General features: G+C 48.2%; 1 protein-coding gene across 1 annotated transcript; it reads left to right on the top strand.

Annotated features, from left to right (window-relative positions):
- Nucleotides 1-5,467: 5,467 nt before the first annotated feature.
- Nucleotides 5,468-16,641, top strand: LOC119956173 (peptidyl-prolyl cis-trans isomerase-like). The gene is given in 7 exon segments (XM_038783101.1): nucleotides 5,468-5,688; nucleotides 8,893-8,923; nucleotides 9,008-9,096; nucleotides 9,192-9,240; nucleotides 9,243-9,287; nucleotides 16,263-16,338; nucleotides 16,421-16,641. Coding segments are annotated over 7 exon segments (498 nt in total). The 5' UTR covers nucleotides 5,468-5,616; the 3' UTR covers nucleotides 16,557-16,641.
- The last annotated feature ends 1,432 nt before the right edge of the window (nucleotides 16,642-18,073 follow it).

The raw sequence follows: 18,073 nt of genomic DNA, 5'->3' as shown, positions 1-18,073 counted from the left end.
GAGCCGTTGGCCATCGCATTAAGAAGTTCGGGGGTATGGAAAGGAATAGTGCGGGGGAGGGGGGGGGGGTTTAGAGCATAGGGTGTCCTTATATGCCGATGATTTGCTGTTATGCATGTCGGAACCCAGTGTGTCGATAGCGAGAATATTACAGCTGCTTTGAGTGGGTCTTTCTTGGGGTACAAACTAAATCTAGACAAGTGTGAGTATTTTGTGGTGTCTTGGCCGGGGGTGGGGGCAGGGGTGGGGGGCTGCCATTCCGTAGGGCAGGGACTCACTTTATGTACCTGGGGGTGCAGGTTGCCCAGGAGTGGGGGGAGGGGGGGGGGGGGGGGGGGGGGGGGGGGGGGGCTCCGCAGATACAACATTTCTAGTTTGGTGGGGAGAGTGAAAGCTGATCTGGCAAGGTGGGATGGCCTCCCTCTGTCATTGGCAGGTCGGGTACAGGCAGTTAAAATGAACGTGCTGCCATGATTTCTGTTTATTTTTCAATGCCTGCTGATTTTCCTGCCAAAGGCTTTTTTCAGAGAGATTGAGTGAAGGATTACTTTGTTCATATGGGAGGGAAGGTGGTCAGAGTTAGAAAGGTGCTGCTACAGAGGGGAAGGCAGGCAGGGGTTTGGGTCTTCCAAACCTGATTTATTACTACTGGGCGGCGAATGTGGAGAAGGTGCGGAGTCAGTGGGTCAGAATGGAGGAGAGTTTGTGCAGGGGGTCGGGATTGAAAGCACTAGCACTAGCACAGCGCCGCTCCCGATAGGCGCGGGGAAGTACTCAGGGAGTAATAATAGCTTAATTGAGAATTTGGTGGCAGTTTCACCAATACTTCGGGTTGGAGGCAGGGTGAAGGGAAATGCCAATTTGGGGGAACCACAGATTTGAGCCAGGGCGGTGCGATGGAATTTTTGGAAATGGGAGGAGAAGGGGATTAAGACACTAAAAGATTGTTTCTTAGGGGTCGGTTTGCAGGGCTGAAGGAGCTGGAAGCGAAGTATGGACTGGAGCAGGGGAAAATGTTTAGATACATGCAGGTTCGAGATTTTGCCAGAAAGAAGATACAGAGCTTCCCGGTGAAGCCGGCCTCCACATTGCTGGAGGAGGTGCTGACGACAGGGGGACTGGAGAAGGGGGTAGTGTCAGCGGTTTACAGAGCTGTTTTGGAAGAGGAGAAGGCACCACTGGAAGGGATCAAAGCAAAGTGGGATTTTTTGATTTGATTTATTATTGTCACATGTATTAGTATACAGTGAAAAGTATTGTTTCTTGCATGCTGTACAAACAATGCATACCGTACATAAGGAAGGAAGGAGAGACTGCAGAATATGTTACAGTTATAGCAAGGTGTAGAGAAAGGATCAACTTAATACGGTCCATTCAAAAGTCTGATGGCAGTCGGGAATGGATGGAGGAAGAGTTGGGAGAGGATGAGCCTATTCTTTGAAGGAGTAAAAGATGTGTGTGAACATTGCGGGGTGGGCACTAATCACATTCATATGTTTTGGTCCTGTCCAAAGCTAGAGTATTATGGAAGGAGTCTTAGGGTAATTTCTAAAGTGGTGCACAGGAAACTGGACCCGGGCCCCCGGGTGGCCATATTCGGGTTGTCGGACCAGCCAGGGTTGGAAACGGGTGCGGAGGCAGATGTTGTAGCCTTCGCCTCGTTGATCGCACGAAGGCAGATCCTGATGGGAGGGAGAGCAACCTCTCCACCCTGTGCCCTGGCGTGGCGGGAGGACCTGTTGGAATTCTTGACTCTTCAGAAGATTAAGTTTGAACTGAGGGGAAGGATGGAGGGGTTCTACAATTCATGGGTATTATTCATCATGCACTTTCAAGAACTGGATAACATCGAACATTAGTTGGGAGGGTGGATGGGAGGGTTTGGGAGGGAAGAGGGGGGCGGTGTGTGTTGATGGTGACGATGGGTGATTCCTGATTCCTTTTTGTCATTTGTTTATGTGAACATGCGGGCTAATGTTTGGGGTTTGGTGGGAGGATTGGATCGTTGTTATTGATATGGGGATTGACATATTTGTTACTGATTATTGTTCGTTGTTGGTGGGTGTAAATTTGGGAGAAAATGTGAAAAAGGAGAATAAAAAATATATTTTTTAAAACTTCACCATCGCACGAGAGCTGCACTGGGTACCAAGACGGTCCTTTGTCCCAAGGATGCAATTAAAATCCCCCCCCCCGATGATGCACTCGCCCGCAGCAATGGTGCCAAGATGAGCGGACACTTGTTCAAAGAAAGCCGTCTGCTGCGGGCCAGCCTGGGGAGCATAGACATTCGCAAAGTGAAGTACCTCGACCCCCTCGCGGACCGTCAAGTGCAGCAACAGGTCTGGCACTGGCTCCTTGACCCCCAAGATCCCCGGCTGAAAATGTGGGGCCAACAAGGTAGCTACCCCGCCTAAACGCGAGGTTAGGTGACTCATGTAGATCCCCCCCCCTCGCCACTCCAGAAGCCATGTGGCTTCGTCTCCTGGAGCGGTGTGGGTTTCTTGCAGGAAGCACGCTGCATACTTCCCGTCCCGGAGGACCGAGGAGTTTTGGAACCTGCAGAGGGTGACCCTGCTGCTGTTAATGTTGAGGCTGGCTATGGTCACCTCCATGTCAGTCGTAAAGCGCTACCTTCACCTATTCAGTGCTCAGACAGAGCAGAGGAGCGCAGACCCCTCTGTTCCCTCAGGAGTCTGGCGTGGAAAGATTTCTGCCAGCGCTGCTCAGAACCATCCGCGCCTCCCACCTCTTTAACGTAGGCACAGGAAGACCGGATGAGCAGCGCCAAGTCCGACCACCGGTTGAGGGCTAGCTGCTCTCGGTTTCGGCAACCGTGGTTTGCACGCAGGAAATCCCGGAGTTCCCCTCGGGGAATGAGGGGCGACTCAGTGTCGGCCACGAGGGAGTCCACCATCTCGCTGCTGATAGACCCAAAATCATCCCTTGTGCACCCCACCAAGCAACCATCCTTCTCTGGGCAGTCGCCGTCCGGGACGGAGTCCTCCGCCACAATGAGTGGCCCCCCCCACTTCATCAACACTTTGCCCCCGGGTTCGAGATGTTGCCATCTTCTGCGCTGGCCTGGGAGCACGCGCATCACAACCCCCACTCCCCCCCCGCTGACCCGCGCCAAAACGCCAACAGGCCCAGTACCCGGCGCTGAGGCGTCAATGGGCCCGGGATGAGCTTGTGTCCGCAGTGGCCCCCCAGGCCGGAGTTCCGGGGGCGCAGGGGGTCTCTTGGCTGAAACCCGCCTTGTCTTCTTTGGCCTTGCGGCCTGGTGGATGCCCCTCTCTCCTCCACTCCGGCAGCTGACGGCCGGTCTGAACCAGACAACTGCGTCCCCCTGTAGGGTCGACGGTGGTATTGCCAATGGAGGGAAGGGGCTGGCAGTGCCACTCGCATCCCTGGTGTGTCAGTGGTGGCTTTGGAAGCGGTGGCAATTCTTTCTGCACTGCCCCCACACTTCTTTGCAGGCGTGGCAACCGCATGCCACCTGCAGGACCAGAAGATTGCAGAAGGTCTCCCCTGAGGTGGGAGACCTCAAATCCCCCCTCTAATACATCCTCCCGGGCCAAGCAAATGAAAGCCTGGCGCCAGGAGATGTGCCTGAGAGGGGCGTCCTTCAGGCCGAGAGGAGCGGCCCTACCTCAGAACAAACCTCCCCCCAGTAGTTGGAGGTGGGGGAGGAGGAGCTCGGTATGGGAGGTTTAAGGCGGGACATTGGACAATATGACCCGCTCGGCAGTGGCCTCAAGAGCGTCCACTGCTACATAGGTCCCACCCACTGCGAGCCCCTTTTCAAGGAAGAGGTGAACCGCCTTCTCAGCCCTAAGGAAGAACACGACTTTCCTGTACATTCGAGAGGCGGCCACAATGTCCGAGGGGCCAATGAGCCTGGCCATCGCGCAAATGCACGTCTCTATGGCAACGGTGGGGTGAGCATAGCACTTTATGCCCAGCTTTCGGGTCAGCAACCAGAAAGGTGGCGAGGCTGCAAGAGTAGTGGAAGCCGAAGAGGATACCACCCCCGCAGAGGTGGCTTTGGTCGGCTTCACCACTGGCGTAGGTGAGTGGTTATCAGGGAAAGTGCCAGCCACCCCAATGTGGGCATTGTCGCATGGAATTTAATTGACAAAATGGATAGTAGGAAGGGAAGTGGTAGGGAAGAGCAGGGTGGAATGACGTACTTTCCCCCTTGGAAGGTACACTGGGGAGCAAAGCAGGGAAGAGAAGAGAGAATAAGGAGCATTGTTGGAGGAGGTCAGTAACACAGGAGGGTGGGGCACCGTAGATGGAATGGTGCCCGAGGTGAGAGACCCCTGAGACTCCGAGGTGAAGCTGGAGGGTGGGAGGATTGGGGATCTTCAGCCCAGGAGGGGGCCCAGCAAAAAAGCTGTCCGTGCTTCCACCCTAGGTCACCACACTGAGTTAAGTGATGCTGGTTTAAAGAAGTCTTCGGCCCAAGTAGGGCTCAGCCATGGAATGCCCACCCAATGGAACCGATCTCCCTGCTGGTGTATGGGATCTTCAGCCCAGGAGGGGCCCAGCAACCACTCAATGTCCCTATCCCGGAACAAGCTCACTAGATGGAATGAGGAAGGCCTGACAGTTTGGAGAACTGGGCAGGGGCTGGGACCTCAGCCCGGGAGGGGCCCAGCAAACACACAGTACAAAGGGGCTTTACTCACACCTTGTTTTTGCAACCACCTTCCTGTTGTTGTTCTTCTTTTCTTTCCCTCTCTTCTTTCCCTCCTCTTCCTTCCTTCCCTCTCTCTCGCTCTCTTTCTCTCTCTCTTTCCTTCCTGCAGGCAAGTTAGCAACAGCCAGCACTCAGCAACAGGGACAGAGCAGCTGCAGCCACTCAAGATGGATTGGCCATGCTAAATTGCCCTTAATTGGAAAAAATGAATTGGGTACTCTAAATTTATTTTAAAACAATTAAAATTAAATTGCAGGCTGAGCCAGGGACGTTCACATTCCGTGAAATAATATTTTAAAATACCTCTAGAATTAGCAGACTCCATTACTCAGTATTTAGGCAAGATGTATAGTTCCAAGTAGATCTATTATAGCCAAAAAAACCAAAAACAAAATAATAAAAAACAAAACACATCTACTATTTTTTATTTTATTTTTTGCCTTTCTGGCCCTATTAAATTTGACTAGTGAGACCCTATAAAAGGTCTATTATGACCAAAAATGGACGGAATAGAACACGTTGTCCTCTCATTAATTTATCTTTAACCATCTATCCTTGTTTAGCTAGCAGGCCAAGCAAATTTCCTTTGTCTAGACACACTGTTTTGTGAACTCTACTGTATGTTTAGCACATTTTTAAAAATCGCTCTTGTAATTCTATTTCTAAAATGGCGTTGGTCATCCTATTAGTGCGGACAAATGAAACGAACACTAGTTAAATGAACCAATCCATGCCAGTATTCGAGGAAATCAATTCTTTGCCTTTGGCAAAGGCGGGGTAAGTAGCTTGTCTCCCATTCGCTCAGACAGGTTTCTTTCTGCGCGCAACCGGATACTTTCTGCATTGCTGCAAAAATTCTCCACGCCCTCGGCACACAGACGAAGATCGTTTACCGTTATTGAGACATCAGAATGGCTGCGAATCCCCGGGTTTTCATGGATATTTCTGCGAGCGGCGAACCCCTGGGCCGGATCCTGATGGAGGTGAGTATGGCTCCTGGACTTTGCGCTCTCGGGGCAGTTTCAATGCTCATTCCTGTTTTGCACAAACGCCCTCGCCAAAGGAAGGGGACAACTATTGTACAACTAATCGGAAATACTCCTTAGCGAGGAATATACATCTGGATTCAGTTGGTAGGGAGTGGACGCGGGAACCTTTAGTGAAAAGCCAGCATCAATGGGGACATGGTTCAAAACTAAAATTGGATATACTCAGCATCTTAGGAGTACCACGTGGAGAGAAGCTGAGTCAGCCTTTCCGATCGATTATCTTAATTTTCAAGATGATGATTTTTTAAAAATCGGTAGGCAGGAGAAGAACAGAAGGGAAAACAGCCAGCTTTTATGTAGTAAATTTTATGTAGGGAAAAACATCCCAAAATACCTAACATTTCTCAAACTGGGGCCTGGGGATAAACTTGAGAGGAAGTGGGCCCTAAAGCTCACGCTGTCTGCAGGCTGTGAGGTGAACTGAGATAACAAAATTTGAAAAGTCTTTTCACGTCTGGATTTGTCTGAAATCCACTTGGAACTTTCTGGAATCTCGAGCACAGTACAGGGATAACTGGTGGCTTTCAGCAGCCATTTTCTAAGGCTATTGTGTCCATTTTAAAAAGGAAAATTATATTTCTCTGCAAACTCCATAATATCACACAATGGAGCTAATTCCCGATTCTGGTGATGCATGGGTGGGGGTGCTATACAAAGAAAGTACAGCACAGGAACAAACCCTTCGGCCCTCCAAGCCTGCGCCGACCATGCTGCCTGTCTAAACTAAAATCTTCTACACTTATGGGGTCCGTATCCCTCTACTCCCATCCTATTCATGTATTTGTCAAGACGTCCCTTAAACGTCACTATCGTCCCTGCTTCCACCACCACCTGTAGCAGTGAATTTCCAGGCTTCCATTACCCTCTGTGTCCAAAAAAAAAACTTGCCTCGTACATCTCCTCTAAACCTTGCCCCTCGCACCGTAAACCTATGCCCCCTAGTAATTACCCTGGGGAAAAGCCTCATTTCATAATTTTGTACGGTAAGAAGTCTTACAACACCAGGTTAAAGTCCAACAGGTTTGTTTCAAACATGAGCTTTTGGGGCACTGCTCCTTCCTGTTGAACTTTAACCTGGTGTTGTAAAACTTCTTACTGTGCTTACCCCAGTCCAACGCCGGCATCTCCACATCATAATTTTGTAGACCTCTTTCAGGTCGTCCCTCAACCTCTGTCGTTCCAGTGAGAACAAACTGAGATTATTTAACCTCCCCTGGTATGGCGGGCTAATGCCCTCCATACCAGGCAACATCCTGGTAAATCTATTCTGCGCACACTCCAAAACCTTGACATCGTTCTGGTAGTGTGGCGACCAGAATTGAATACTATACTTTGTGTGGCCTAACTAAAGTTCTATACAGCTGCAACATGACAATTTTTATACTCCATGCCCTGGCCAATGAAGGCAAGCATGCCGTATGCCTTCTTGACTACCTTCTCCACCTGTGTTGCCACTTTCAGTGACCTGGAGATCTGTAGGTGTACACCAGGGCTGCACGGTCACACAAGTGGATAGCACAGTGGCTTCAGCTTCAGGGTCCCAGGTTCGATACCCCGCTGGGTCACTGTCTGTGTGGAGTCTGCACATTCTCCCTGTGTCTGTGGGTTTCCTCCCACAGTCCAAAGACATGCAGGTTAGGTGGATTGGCCGTGCTAAATTGCCCTTAGTGTCCAAAAAGGTTAGATGGGGTTATTGGGTTACGGGGATAGGGTGGAAGTGAGGGCTTAAGTGGGTCGGTGCAGACTCGATGGGCCGAGTGGCCTCCTTCTGCACTGTATGTTCTATCTCTCTGACTGTCAATACTCTTGAGGGTTCTACCATTCACTGCATATTCCCTACTATATTCGACTTCCAAAATGCATTACCTCACGTTTGTCCAGATTAAACTCCATCTGCCCATCTCTCCGCCAAAGTCTAAATCCTGCTGTATCCTCTGACCGTCCTCATCACTATCTGCAATTCCACCAACCTAACTTACTAATCAGACCAGTTACATTTTCCTCCCAAGTTATTTATATATATTACGGACAGCAACGGTCCCAGCGAGACACCACTAGTCACAGCCCTCCATTCAGAAAAGCACCCTTCCATTGCTACTCTCTGCCTTCTATGACCTATGATGTGGAGATGCCGGCATTGGACTGGGGTGAGCACAGTAAGAAGTCCAACAGGTTTGTTTCAAATCACTAGCTTTTGGAGCACTGCTTCATTCACCCGAGGAAGGAGCAGTGCTCTGATAACTAGTGATTTGAAACAAACCTGTTGGACTTGACTTCTATGACCTAGCCAGTTCTGTATCCATTTTGCCAGCTCACCTCTGATCCTGTGTGACTTCACCTTTTGTACCAGTCTGCAACACATACACATGGCAAGTGATGAGAGGTTTCTGGTCAGCCACGTGACTGAGAGACAATTGGAGAGGCACACCACAGACTGCTAGTATTTACATGGAAGCCTGAGAGTTTTGATGTTTTTCCACAAATTAAAATTGAAAAATCCCGATAAGGTTACATAGACATAGAACAGTACAGCACAGAACAGGCCCTTCGGCCCTCAATGTTGTGCCGAGCCATGATCACCCTACTCAAACCCACGTATCCACCCTATACCCGTAACCCAACAACCCCCCCTTAACCTTACTTTTATTAGGACACTACAGGCAATTTAGTATGGCCAATCCACCTAACCCGCACATCTTTGGACTGTGGGAGGAAACCGGAGCACCTGGAGGAAACCCACGCACACAGGGGGAGGACGTGCAGACTCCACACAGACAGTGACCCAGCCGGGAATCGAACCTGGGACCCTGGAGCTGTGAAGCATTTATGCTAACCACCATGCTACCCTGCTCCGGAGCACTCGGAGGAAACCCACGCACACGGGGAGGACGTGCAGACTCCACACAGACAGTGACCCAGCCGGGAATCGAACCTGGGACCCTGGAGCTGTGAAGCATTTATGCTAACCACCATTTTTAGATACTTCATTGATCAGAATTCCAGTAACTAATTGTGTCCCACAATTGACAGTCTTGTATATGTTGCTCTGGATGAAACTTGTTCTTTTGTAATGTTAGAAAAATGTTGTTAGTAAAGCTCATGGGTACACTGATGTTGTGCATGGCTTATCTCTTTCAGCTCAATGCCGATGTGGTCCCAAAAACTGCAGGTAAGTCCCAGAAACTAACTGCTGAGATGAGGAAATTCTCTGTTTTTTAAAGGTGAGCTCTTAATCTGAATGACTTTGTTGCAGAAAATTTCCGTGCATTGTGCACGGGTGAGAAGGGGTTCGGTTACAAGGGCTCGATATTCCATAGGGTCATTCCTGATTTCATGTGCCAGGTAAATGAACAATGTTATTTTCGATCTAGTTGGGAATATCACTTCACCTGTTTGAGTAAATGACTACATTACCTGTTCAACTTTCAATTGTTCAGGGTGGTGACTTCACCAGGCACAACGGCACTGGTGGGAAGTCCATCTACGGAGAAAGTTTCAGGATGAGAATTTCAAACTGACGCACACAGGACCTGGTAAGTCGTTTTTGTTTTCATGGTTGGGGTGGGAAAGGAGTATTTTGAGGATGAGTTTGTTGGGGGACGTGGTGGTCAGATGCATGAAGTGGACAATTATAAGGACGAGGAAATTGGATCCAAATGGCTGTGATGCTCAGTGCGGGAGGGCTGCTCTGCACGTGTGACTTGGCTTGTTGAAGGTTACCTGGGGAGGTGCCTATTGCAGCTGTCGCGTGGGCTGCATGTCTGCCTAGTCCTAAGGAGCAGTTTGTTTGAAATCATGAAATAAGTTCTTTTGTGGAATATTTTTTTCTCAAAACATTTTATTAAGGCATTTATGATTTTCTAACAACAAATACAACTGTAAACATAACTCAGTAAATAACATTCTCTCTCTTTCCCCCTCCCCCCCCCCCCTGCAAACCAACAACCATACCCAGACAACATGGCTTATACACAATTCCCCAGTCCCATCAGCTCCTCTCACTGATCCTGCCTGAGATAACCTAATTCCCCAAACTGCCCCCCCCCCCCCCCCAATTGTATCTACTAACAGTTTAATTTCCCCCAAAGATGTTGATAAATGCCTGCCACCTCCAGACGAACCCTAACATTGATCCTTAGAGCAAACTTAATTTTCTCAAGTCTGAGAAACCCAGCCATGTCACTAACCCAAACCTCTGATTTTGGGGGCTTTGAGACCCTCCACGCTAACAATATCCGTCTCTGGGCTACCAAGGGGGCAAAGGCCGCAATATCAGCCTCTCTCTCCCCCTGGACACCCGGATCTTCTGACACGGAGGTGATAGGGGAAGACCAGACGGGATTTGTTGAAGGAAGGCAGCTAACAGCCAACGTTAGAAGGCTCTTAAATGTGATCATGACGCCCTACGAGGCAAGGGAGTGATGGTAGTGGTCGCTATGGATGCGAGAAAACACACCTCCGACTGGGTGGGATGGAATTATTTGTGGAGGTGTTGGGATGGTTCGGGTTTGGGTAGAGCTTTATTGACTGGGTTTGGTTGCTGTACCAGGCACTGGTGGCGGTGTACAGACGAATCGGCTGACGTCGGACTACACCGGGGAGGGGCAAGGCTGTTGTTTGCTTTGGCCATAGAGCCACTGGCGATGGCGCTTGGAGCATCAAAGAAATGGAAGGGGATAGCCCAGGGAGAGGGTCATGGAACATAGGGTCTCGCTATATGCAGGCAACCTGCTCCTATATATTTCCGACCTGTTAGGGGGTGGGTGGGGAGATTATGCGGATCTTGGGGGAATTTTGCCGGTTTTCAGGATACTAATTAAATATGGGTAAAAGTGAGGTGTTTGCGATCCAGACGAGCAGACAGGAAGGAGATTGGGGCAGCTGCTGTTCAGAGTGGTGGGAGGGAGATTCTGATATTTGGGAATTCAGGGGCACCGGGATGGGAGCAGCTACATAAGTTAAATTTGACCTGGCTAGTTGAACAAACGATGGAGGACTTCCGGAGGTGGGACATGCTCCCACTGTCACTGGCGGGGAGGGTACAGACCTTGAAAATGATGGTCCTCCTGAGATTTTTGTTTGTTTTCCAGTGCCTCCCTATTTTTATACCAAAGGCCTTTTTAAACGAGTGAATAGGGTGATCTCTGGTTTTGTGTGGACGGGTAAAACCCCGCGAGTAAAGAAAGTGCTGCTGGAGCAGAGTCGAGGGCGAGGGATAGGTAGGCTGACACTGCTGAACTTTAGTAACTACTGGGTGGCAAATATAGTCATGATCAGGTAGTGAGTGGGGGGTCAGTGTGGGAGCGAGTAGAGGCTGCATCGTGTAAGGACAAGTTTGGGGGCATTGGTAACTGCTCCTCTGCCGTTCTCTCCGGCCTGGTACTCCACAAGCCCAGTGGTAGTGGCAACCCTGAGAGTCTGGGGGCAGTGGAGGAAGCATATGAGAATGGAGGGAGCATCGGTGTAGGCTCCAATTAGTGATGATCACCGATTCCGGGGAGGTTTCTGTGATGGCAGAGAACGGATTGAGAGGATGGGAGATGTATTGGGAGCTTTCCCTATTTGGAGGAGAAGTTTGAATTGCTGGGAAGGAATGGGTTTCGATAGATGAGGGATTCTGTGCGAAGGCAGGTTTCGACCTTTCCGCTCCTACTGCCACAGGGGAAACAGGACGGGGTAGTTTCTAGAACGGGGATGGGGGAGGGGAAGGTTTTGGATATCTACAAAGCTTATGGAGTGGGAGGAAACCCAGATAGATCAGCTGAAAGGTTATTGATCAAAATCACTTAAACCCCCCCGCCCCCAGCTTTTAGAGTCTTTTAGCCCTGAGTGAAATACTTGCGCCACCCATCCCTTCGTCAGCCTAGTCTGATCCGCCACCCTGTGGTGTATCTCCTGTAGCAATGCCATGTCCGCCTTCAAACTCTTCAGTTGTGTGAACAAGCGAGGCCTCTTTCTTGACTGGCCCAATTCAGCCCTCTCTCGTTCCATGTGATCAGCCTGGTTGGTTGGGGGTGGTAGTGCCCAGGGGTGTGCCCACCGATCAACCACAACCCTCCTTGGGCCAGCCTCCAGCTCGCATCCCACACCTCTTCAGGCCTGCCCTCGAGTGCCCACCATCATCAACCCCCAATCTGTCTCCCAAGCGCCAGTCCATCCTGTCAGCAGATCAATGTCTCACCCCCATAATGAAATAACAATCCCAACCCCCTCAACACATTTATCACCTGCTTGTGCTTCTGTGAGCTAGCCCACCCTGATAGCCCCAGCTCATGGCGTCAAGCATCCTACCCCCCCATCACTGATCTTGCGCCCCCCACCCCCCCGCTTGAACATACATATGAGCAAACATTATAATCCCCAACAGAGACTATTTCACCCACCATCCCCCACTAAGGACAAAGGTAACCCACAAACAAAGCAGCAACTGCTCCAAACTTAGTGCAATACAATACATACAAAACTCAGAAGAAAAACAGCAGATCAAGAACACAACTACTCGCCCCCCCCCAAATTTCAACGTCCTCCATCATCTGCCGGTCCCCTGTCCTTGACAAAGTTCATTGCCTCATCTGGCTTTCAGAAGTAAAGTTAATGGCCCTCCTAAGTAACCCACAAATGTGCTGGGTACAGCATACCAAACTGCACCCCTTTTTTTTATATAAAACATTTTATTGAGGTATTTGTTATTTTGTAACAATAACAGATGAAACAATGTACAGAAAAATATAAACATAGTGCAACGGTAGTCTTCCTCCCTCGCAGGTCTTGCCTTTCTTACACGATAAATAATCTAAGCTAAACCCCCCCTTCTCTGCTGACGGTTAATTTTCTCTAAAGAAGTCGACAAACAGCTGCTACCTCTGGACAAACCCTGACATTGACCCCCCTCAGGGTGAACTTGATTTTCTCCAGACAGAGAAAGCTAGCTAGGTCAGTGAGCCAGGTCTCTGACTTCGGAGGCTTTGAGTCCCTCCAAGCTAATAGTATCCATCTCCAGGCTACCATAGAGGCAAAGGTCAGAATGCCTGCCTCTTTCTCCTCCTGGATTCCCGGATCTTCCAACACTCCGAAAATCGCCACCTCTGGACTGGGTACCACCCTTGTTTTTAACACCTTGGACATGGCATCTGCAAACCCCTGCCAGAATCCCCTACTCTTTGGGCATGCCCAGAACATATGAACATGGTTTGCTGGTCCTCTCACACTTGCACACCTGTCTTCTATCCCAAAGAACCTGCTCATCTGGGCACTGGCATGTGTGCCCAGTGAACAACTTTAAATTGGAGCTGGCTGAGCCTGGCGCATGCTGTGGACGCGTTGACTCTAATCAACGCATCCGCCCAGAGCCCATCCTCTATCTCTCTTAGCTCCTCTTCCCATTTGTGTTTCAGCTCCTCGGTCTGCGTTTCCTCTGACCCCTATGAGTTCTTTATAGATGTCCAAAACCCTCCCCTCCATACTCTGGAAACTAACCCTGTCCTGTATCCCCTTTGGTGGTGTCATGTGAGAGTACCTTTAAGAAATGGGTGTATATAAATATCTGTAGTGAGAGTACCTTTAAGAAATGGGTGTTTATTACTGCAGTGTTTAGGCTGTTTGCTGTAGGGTGTGTTTTAGTTTTGTTTTCAGAGCTGGATAGCTGCAGTCACAGCCAGAAGGTTGGAGTCTCTCTCTGTAATCTAAAGAATGTAAATCAATCCTTTGGTGATTAAAACTAATAACTGCTCTCAGTCGTGACGTTAACCTGATGTGCTTCTGTTTAAAGATTTTTTTAAGGTTTTATGGATATTAAAAGGACAGCTTAAGGATTACTTAGTGTTGTATTCTTTGGGGGTTGTATTTGAATTAATGGTTGCTAAGATGTTCACTGTAAATTTTAAAAAGGTTAGCTTGAGTTCATAGAATAAACATTGTTTAGCTTTAACAAATACTTTTCCATTTCTGCTATACCACATCTGTAGTGGGCCGTGTGCTCCCCGTACCACTGTGGGTCAGTTGAACTCCATGATACTCTTTGGGGTTCTCTATGCCTTGGTCCATAACAGTGGTAGGAGTGGGAAGGTTGAGACCTGCCTGCATAGGAAGTCCCACGCCTGCAGGTACCTAAACTCATTCCCTCTCGTCAATTCAAATTTATCCTCCAACTCCTGCACGTTGGGAACGGTCCCCTGTATGAACAGACTCCCATCCTGTCAATCTCTGATCTTTGCCATCTCCAAAACCCTCCATACAGCCTCCCTGGGGCAAACCAATGACGATTAGAGACCAAACCGATGCTCCCACATGTTTCCTCCATTGTCCCCAGACTCTCGGGGCCACCACCACCATGGGGTTGGTGGAGTAATGTGCCGCGAGGTGCCATTACCAATGCCCCCAAATTTGTGCCGTTACATGATGCCGCCTCTGCTCACACCCACACCGCCCCCTCACCACCCACTTCCTTATCATGGCTATATTTGCTGCCCAATAGTAATAGCTAAAGTTATTCACCCCCTTCTTAAAGAGGGCCAATTTCACTTTGTTAAAACTCGCCCTTCTTTTGGTCAGTTCCACACCCAGATCTTGATAGACATGTAGTTCGTTGCCTTCCCATAAACAGCTCCTCGTCTGCCTGGCCCACCTCAAAATCTGTTCTTTGTCTAAGAACTGATGCATTCGTACCCTCGCCCTCGGTGGCTCATTCCTCAGCGGCTTCTGGCTTCCTCATGTGCGCCCTGTCCACCACCCAAGTGCTGAGCATACACAACTTCTTAAACATACGTGCCCATATGCACCTGTGTCCGATCCCTCTCTGCCTTCTGGCAGGCCAACGATCCTCTGGTTCTGTCTACGTGATCTATTCTCCATATCCTCCACTTTATCTTGCAGCCACTTCTGGTGGTCCTTCATCAGCCCCATTTCCACCTTCTGGATCGTCTAGTCCTGGATTTCCAATCTCTGCTCCACACAATCAATCCCCGCCTTAATTGGATCCAGATAGTTGCTGAGCAAATTTCTCTTGGAGAAAGTCCAGCAGTTGCTCTGACTACTGGGCCGGCAGCTTCGGTCCCTGACCTTTTGCCATATTGCCCTGTGTCACAGGCTCCACCCCTGTCTTCGACCAACGCTCTCTTCTTTTTAGATCACTTCTGGTCCACAAATCCATACACTGGTGGGGAATCCTTCTCCTCTACTTCACCAGTTCTTGTTTTGTCAATCAAATCCACCGAACATCGGGGGGGGGAAGGTCCACCACGAGCGGGAGCTACCAAATATGTGACCACTCACACCATGGTCGCCACCAGAAGTGTAATATTAATGTGTAATATTAATGAATCTTTGGAGTGCATGATGTGTTTTGTATCATGTGGAAAACTAACTTGTGAAGTGCCTTGATCAGTGCAGGAAAGTAAGTTGTCAAGACATGGTAACGGGTCATAGACTGGTTAAGTGGGTGGGCAAACGCTTGGCAGATTGTAATATGGGAAACTGAACTTGTTCTCCTTGGGAAGAACATAAAAGCAGCATACTATGTAAGTATAGAGATTGCAGAACTCTTGTGGTACAGAGGGATTTGACTATCCTGGTACATAAATCAGGAAACATTGGTATGCAGTAAACAAGTGATTAGGATTGCAAATGGAATGTTGGTGTTTATGTTTTTTAGAAAATATTTTGTTGAGGCATTTATAATTTTAATGTTGGTGTTTTATAAGGATATAAAAGCAAGTTTTACTGCAGCTGTTCAGGGTCTTGGTGGGATCACATCTAGAATATTGTACCATGTACAGTTTTGGCTTTATTTTCACTAACTTCATTGCAGTGTTAATGTAAGCCTACCTGTGACACTAATATAGATTATTGTTTGAAAAAATAATTGTAGCAGCAGTTCGGATAATTGCAGTTGACTCATTCCTGGGCTGAGGATCTTATGTTAGAATTTGGACCTATGCTCGTTGGAGTTCAAGTAGTGATCTTATTGAAAAATATCAGATTCTGAGGGGATTTGATAGGGTGGATACTGGGAGGATGTTTCTACTTGTGTGGAAGACCTGAACTAGGGGACACTGTGAACAGAATAAATAAGGTCTCACTGAAAGAAGTGAGGAGAAATGTTTCCTCTCGGGTTTAAAAACTCACATCTTAAAGTCCAATATTTCTGGATGTAATTTTAGGATGTCTTAATTGAAATTTCCATTCATCTTTCCCAATGGCAACCCATCTCGGCTCTGCTCATATCCACTTCAAGCTACTTGCCTTCACAACTAACTGACCGTTGATGTTCTGAACCAGCAATCTAGTAACATCTATTTCCACTCCTAATCACTCATCTATCTGTGACTGACTCTATCCACGTTCAGAAGACTCTTTTAAACTGACTATTACCAGACCTTATGTTTCCACCCTGCCACAGCCAGAAATGCATTTTAACATTTCATTAACTCGTAAGACACTAATATAAATGCAAATTATACAGGGGAGGAAACTGATGGAATGCTTATTTCTTGTTATCTTGCTGTTCACAGGTATCCTGTCCATGGCTAATGCTGGGCCAAATACAAATGGTTCCCAGTTCTTTCTCTGCACTGTAAAAACTACATGGTAAGTGTAATCTTAATATTCTCTCACTAAGTTTTCATTGCAGCTTTCAATGGTCACTAATGTCTGTTGTTGAATCTTGCAGGTTGGATGGAAAACATGTTGTGTTTGGCAAAGTGATTGACGGGATGGATGTTGTGAAGAAGATGGAAAAATTGGGAAGCCAAAGTGGCAAAACCAGCAAGAAAATTGCCATCTCTGATTGTGGGCAGCTGAACTAATTGTATTTGCATCTCTGGATTGTGGGCAGCTGAACTAATTGTAAATTGCCCAATTTAAATAAAATGTGATCATTTACGCTTCTAATTGTGTATGTCATATTTAAAAAAATGTTTTAGAAGGATTTGAAAGCAGAGCTATTTAAGTGGACTGGATTAAAAGGTAGGACAACCCTCAGCATGGTGGCGCAGTGGTTAGCATTGCTGCCTCACGGTGCCGAGGTCCCAAGTTCGATCCCGCTCTAGGTTGCTGTCCGTGTGGAGTTTGCACATTCTCCCCATGTTTGCATGGATCTCACCCCCCACAACCCAAAGATGTGCAGTCTAGGTGGATTCGCCACGCTAAATTGCCCCTTAATTGGAAAAAATGAATTGGGTACTCTAAATTTAAAAAATAAATAAATTTGGAGTACCCAATCATGTTTCACCAATTAAGGGGCAATTTATAAAAATAAAAGGTAGGACAGGTGAAGATGCAGTGATAAACTAAGATATTAGTTCTCTGCATTGATTTATCTGTGATGAAGAAATGCTATTTTGAAAAGGATGCACCATCTGTGGCTCAATAGGAAAGTGAAGTATATTGGGTTGGATTCTCTGCACCCGATGCTGAAATTGCAGCTAGCGCCGGGGCAGAGAATACAGTTTGATGCTGTAATAGAGTTCGGCAATTCTCTGGGCACCAAAAATCAGTGTCACTGGGGAGTATGCAGTGGAGAATGTGCAAACTCCACACAGACAGTGACCTACGGCTGGGATTCAAACCTGGGTCCTCAGTGTCGTAGGCAACCGTGCTAACCACAGTGCCTCGTGTCGCCCTTCCTGGTGGAGTTTTATAAAATATTTTTGGATAGGCGGTGCAGTGGTTAGCATTGCTGCTTCACAGCAAAGACCTGGGTTTGATCCTAGGTCACTGCGTGGAGTTTGCACATTCTCCCCATGTCTGCATGTGTTGCCCCCACAACCCAAAGATGTGGAGGGTAGGTGGATTGGCCCCTTAATTGGGGGGGGAAATGGACCTGGTGAAGGGATCTGGGAGTGCTAGTCGAGGATTCCCTAAAGGTAAACATGCAGGTTGAATCCGTGATTAAGAAAGCGAATGCTATGTTGTCATTTATCTCAAGAGGGTTGGAATATAAAAGCAGCGATGTGCTACTGAGCCTTTATAAGGCTCTGGTTAGGCCCATTTGGAGTACTGTGTCCAGTTTTGGGCCCCACATCTCAGGAAGGACATACTGGCACTGGAGCGTGTCCAGCGGAGATTCACACGGATGATCCCTGGAATGGCGGGTCTAGCATATGAGGAACGGCTGGCGTTCCTGGGATTGTATTCATTGGAGTTCAGAAGGTTAAGGGGAGATCTAATAGAAACTTACAAGATAATACATGGCTTAGAAAGGATGGACGCAAAGAAACTGTTTCCGTTAGGCGAGGAGTCGAGGACCCGTGGGCACAGCCTTAGAATTAGAGGGGGTAAATTCAAAACAGAAATGCGGAGACATTTCTTCAGCCAGAGAGTG

Source organism: Scyliorhinus canicula, chromosome 22 (genome assembly GCF_902713615.1).
Source record: "Scyliorhinus canicula chromosome 22, sScyCan1.1, whole genome shotgun sequence".
NCBI lineage: Eukaryota > Metazoa > Chordata > Chondrichthyes > Carcharhiniformes > Scyliorhinidae > Scyliorhinus > Scyliorhinus canicula.
This window is presented reverse-complemented; position numbering and strand designations above follow the sequence as displayed.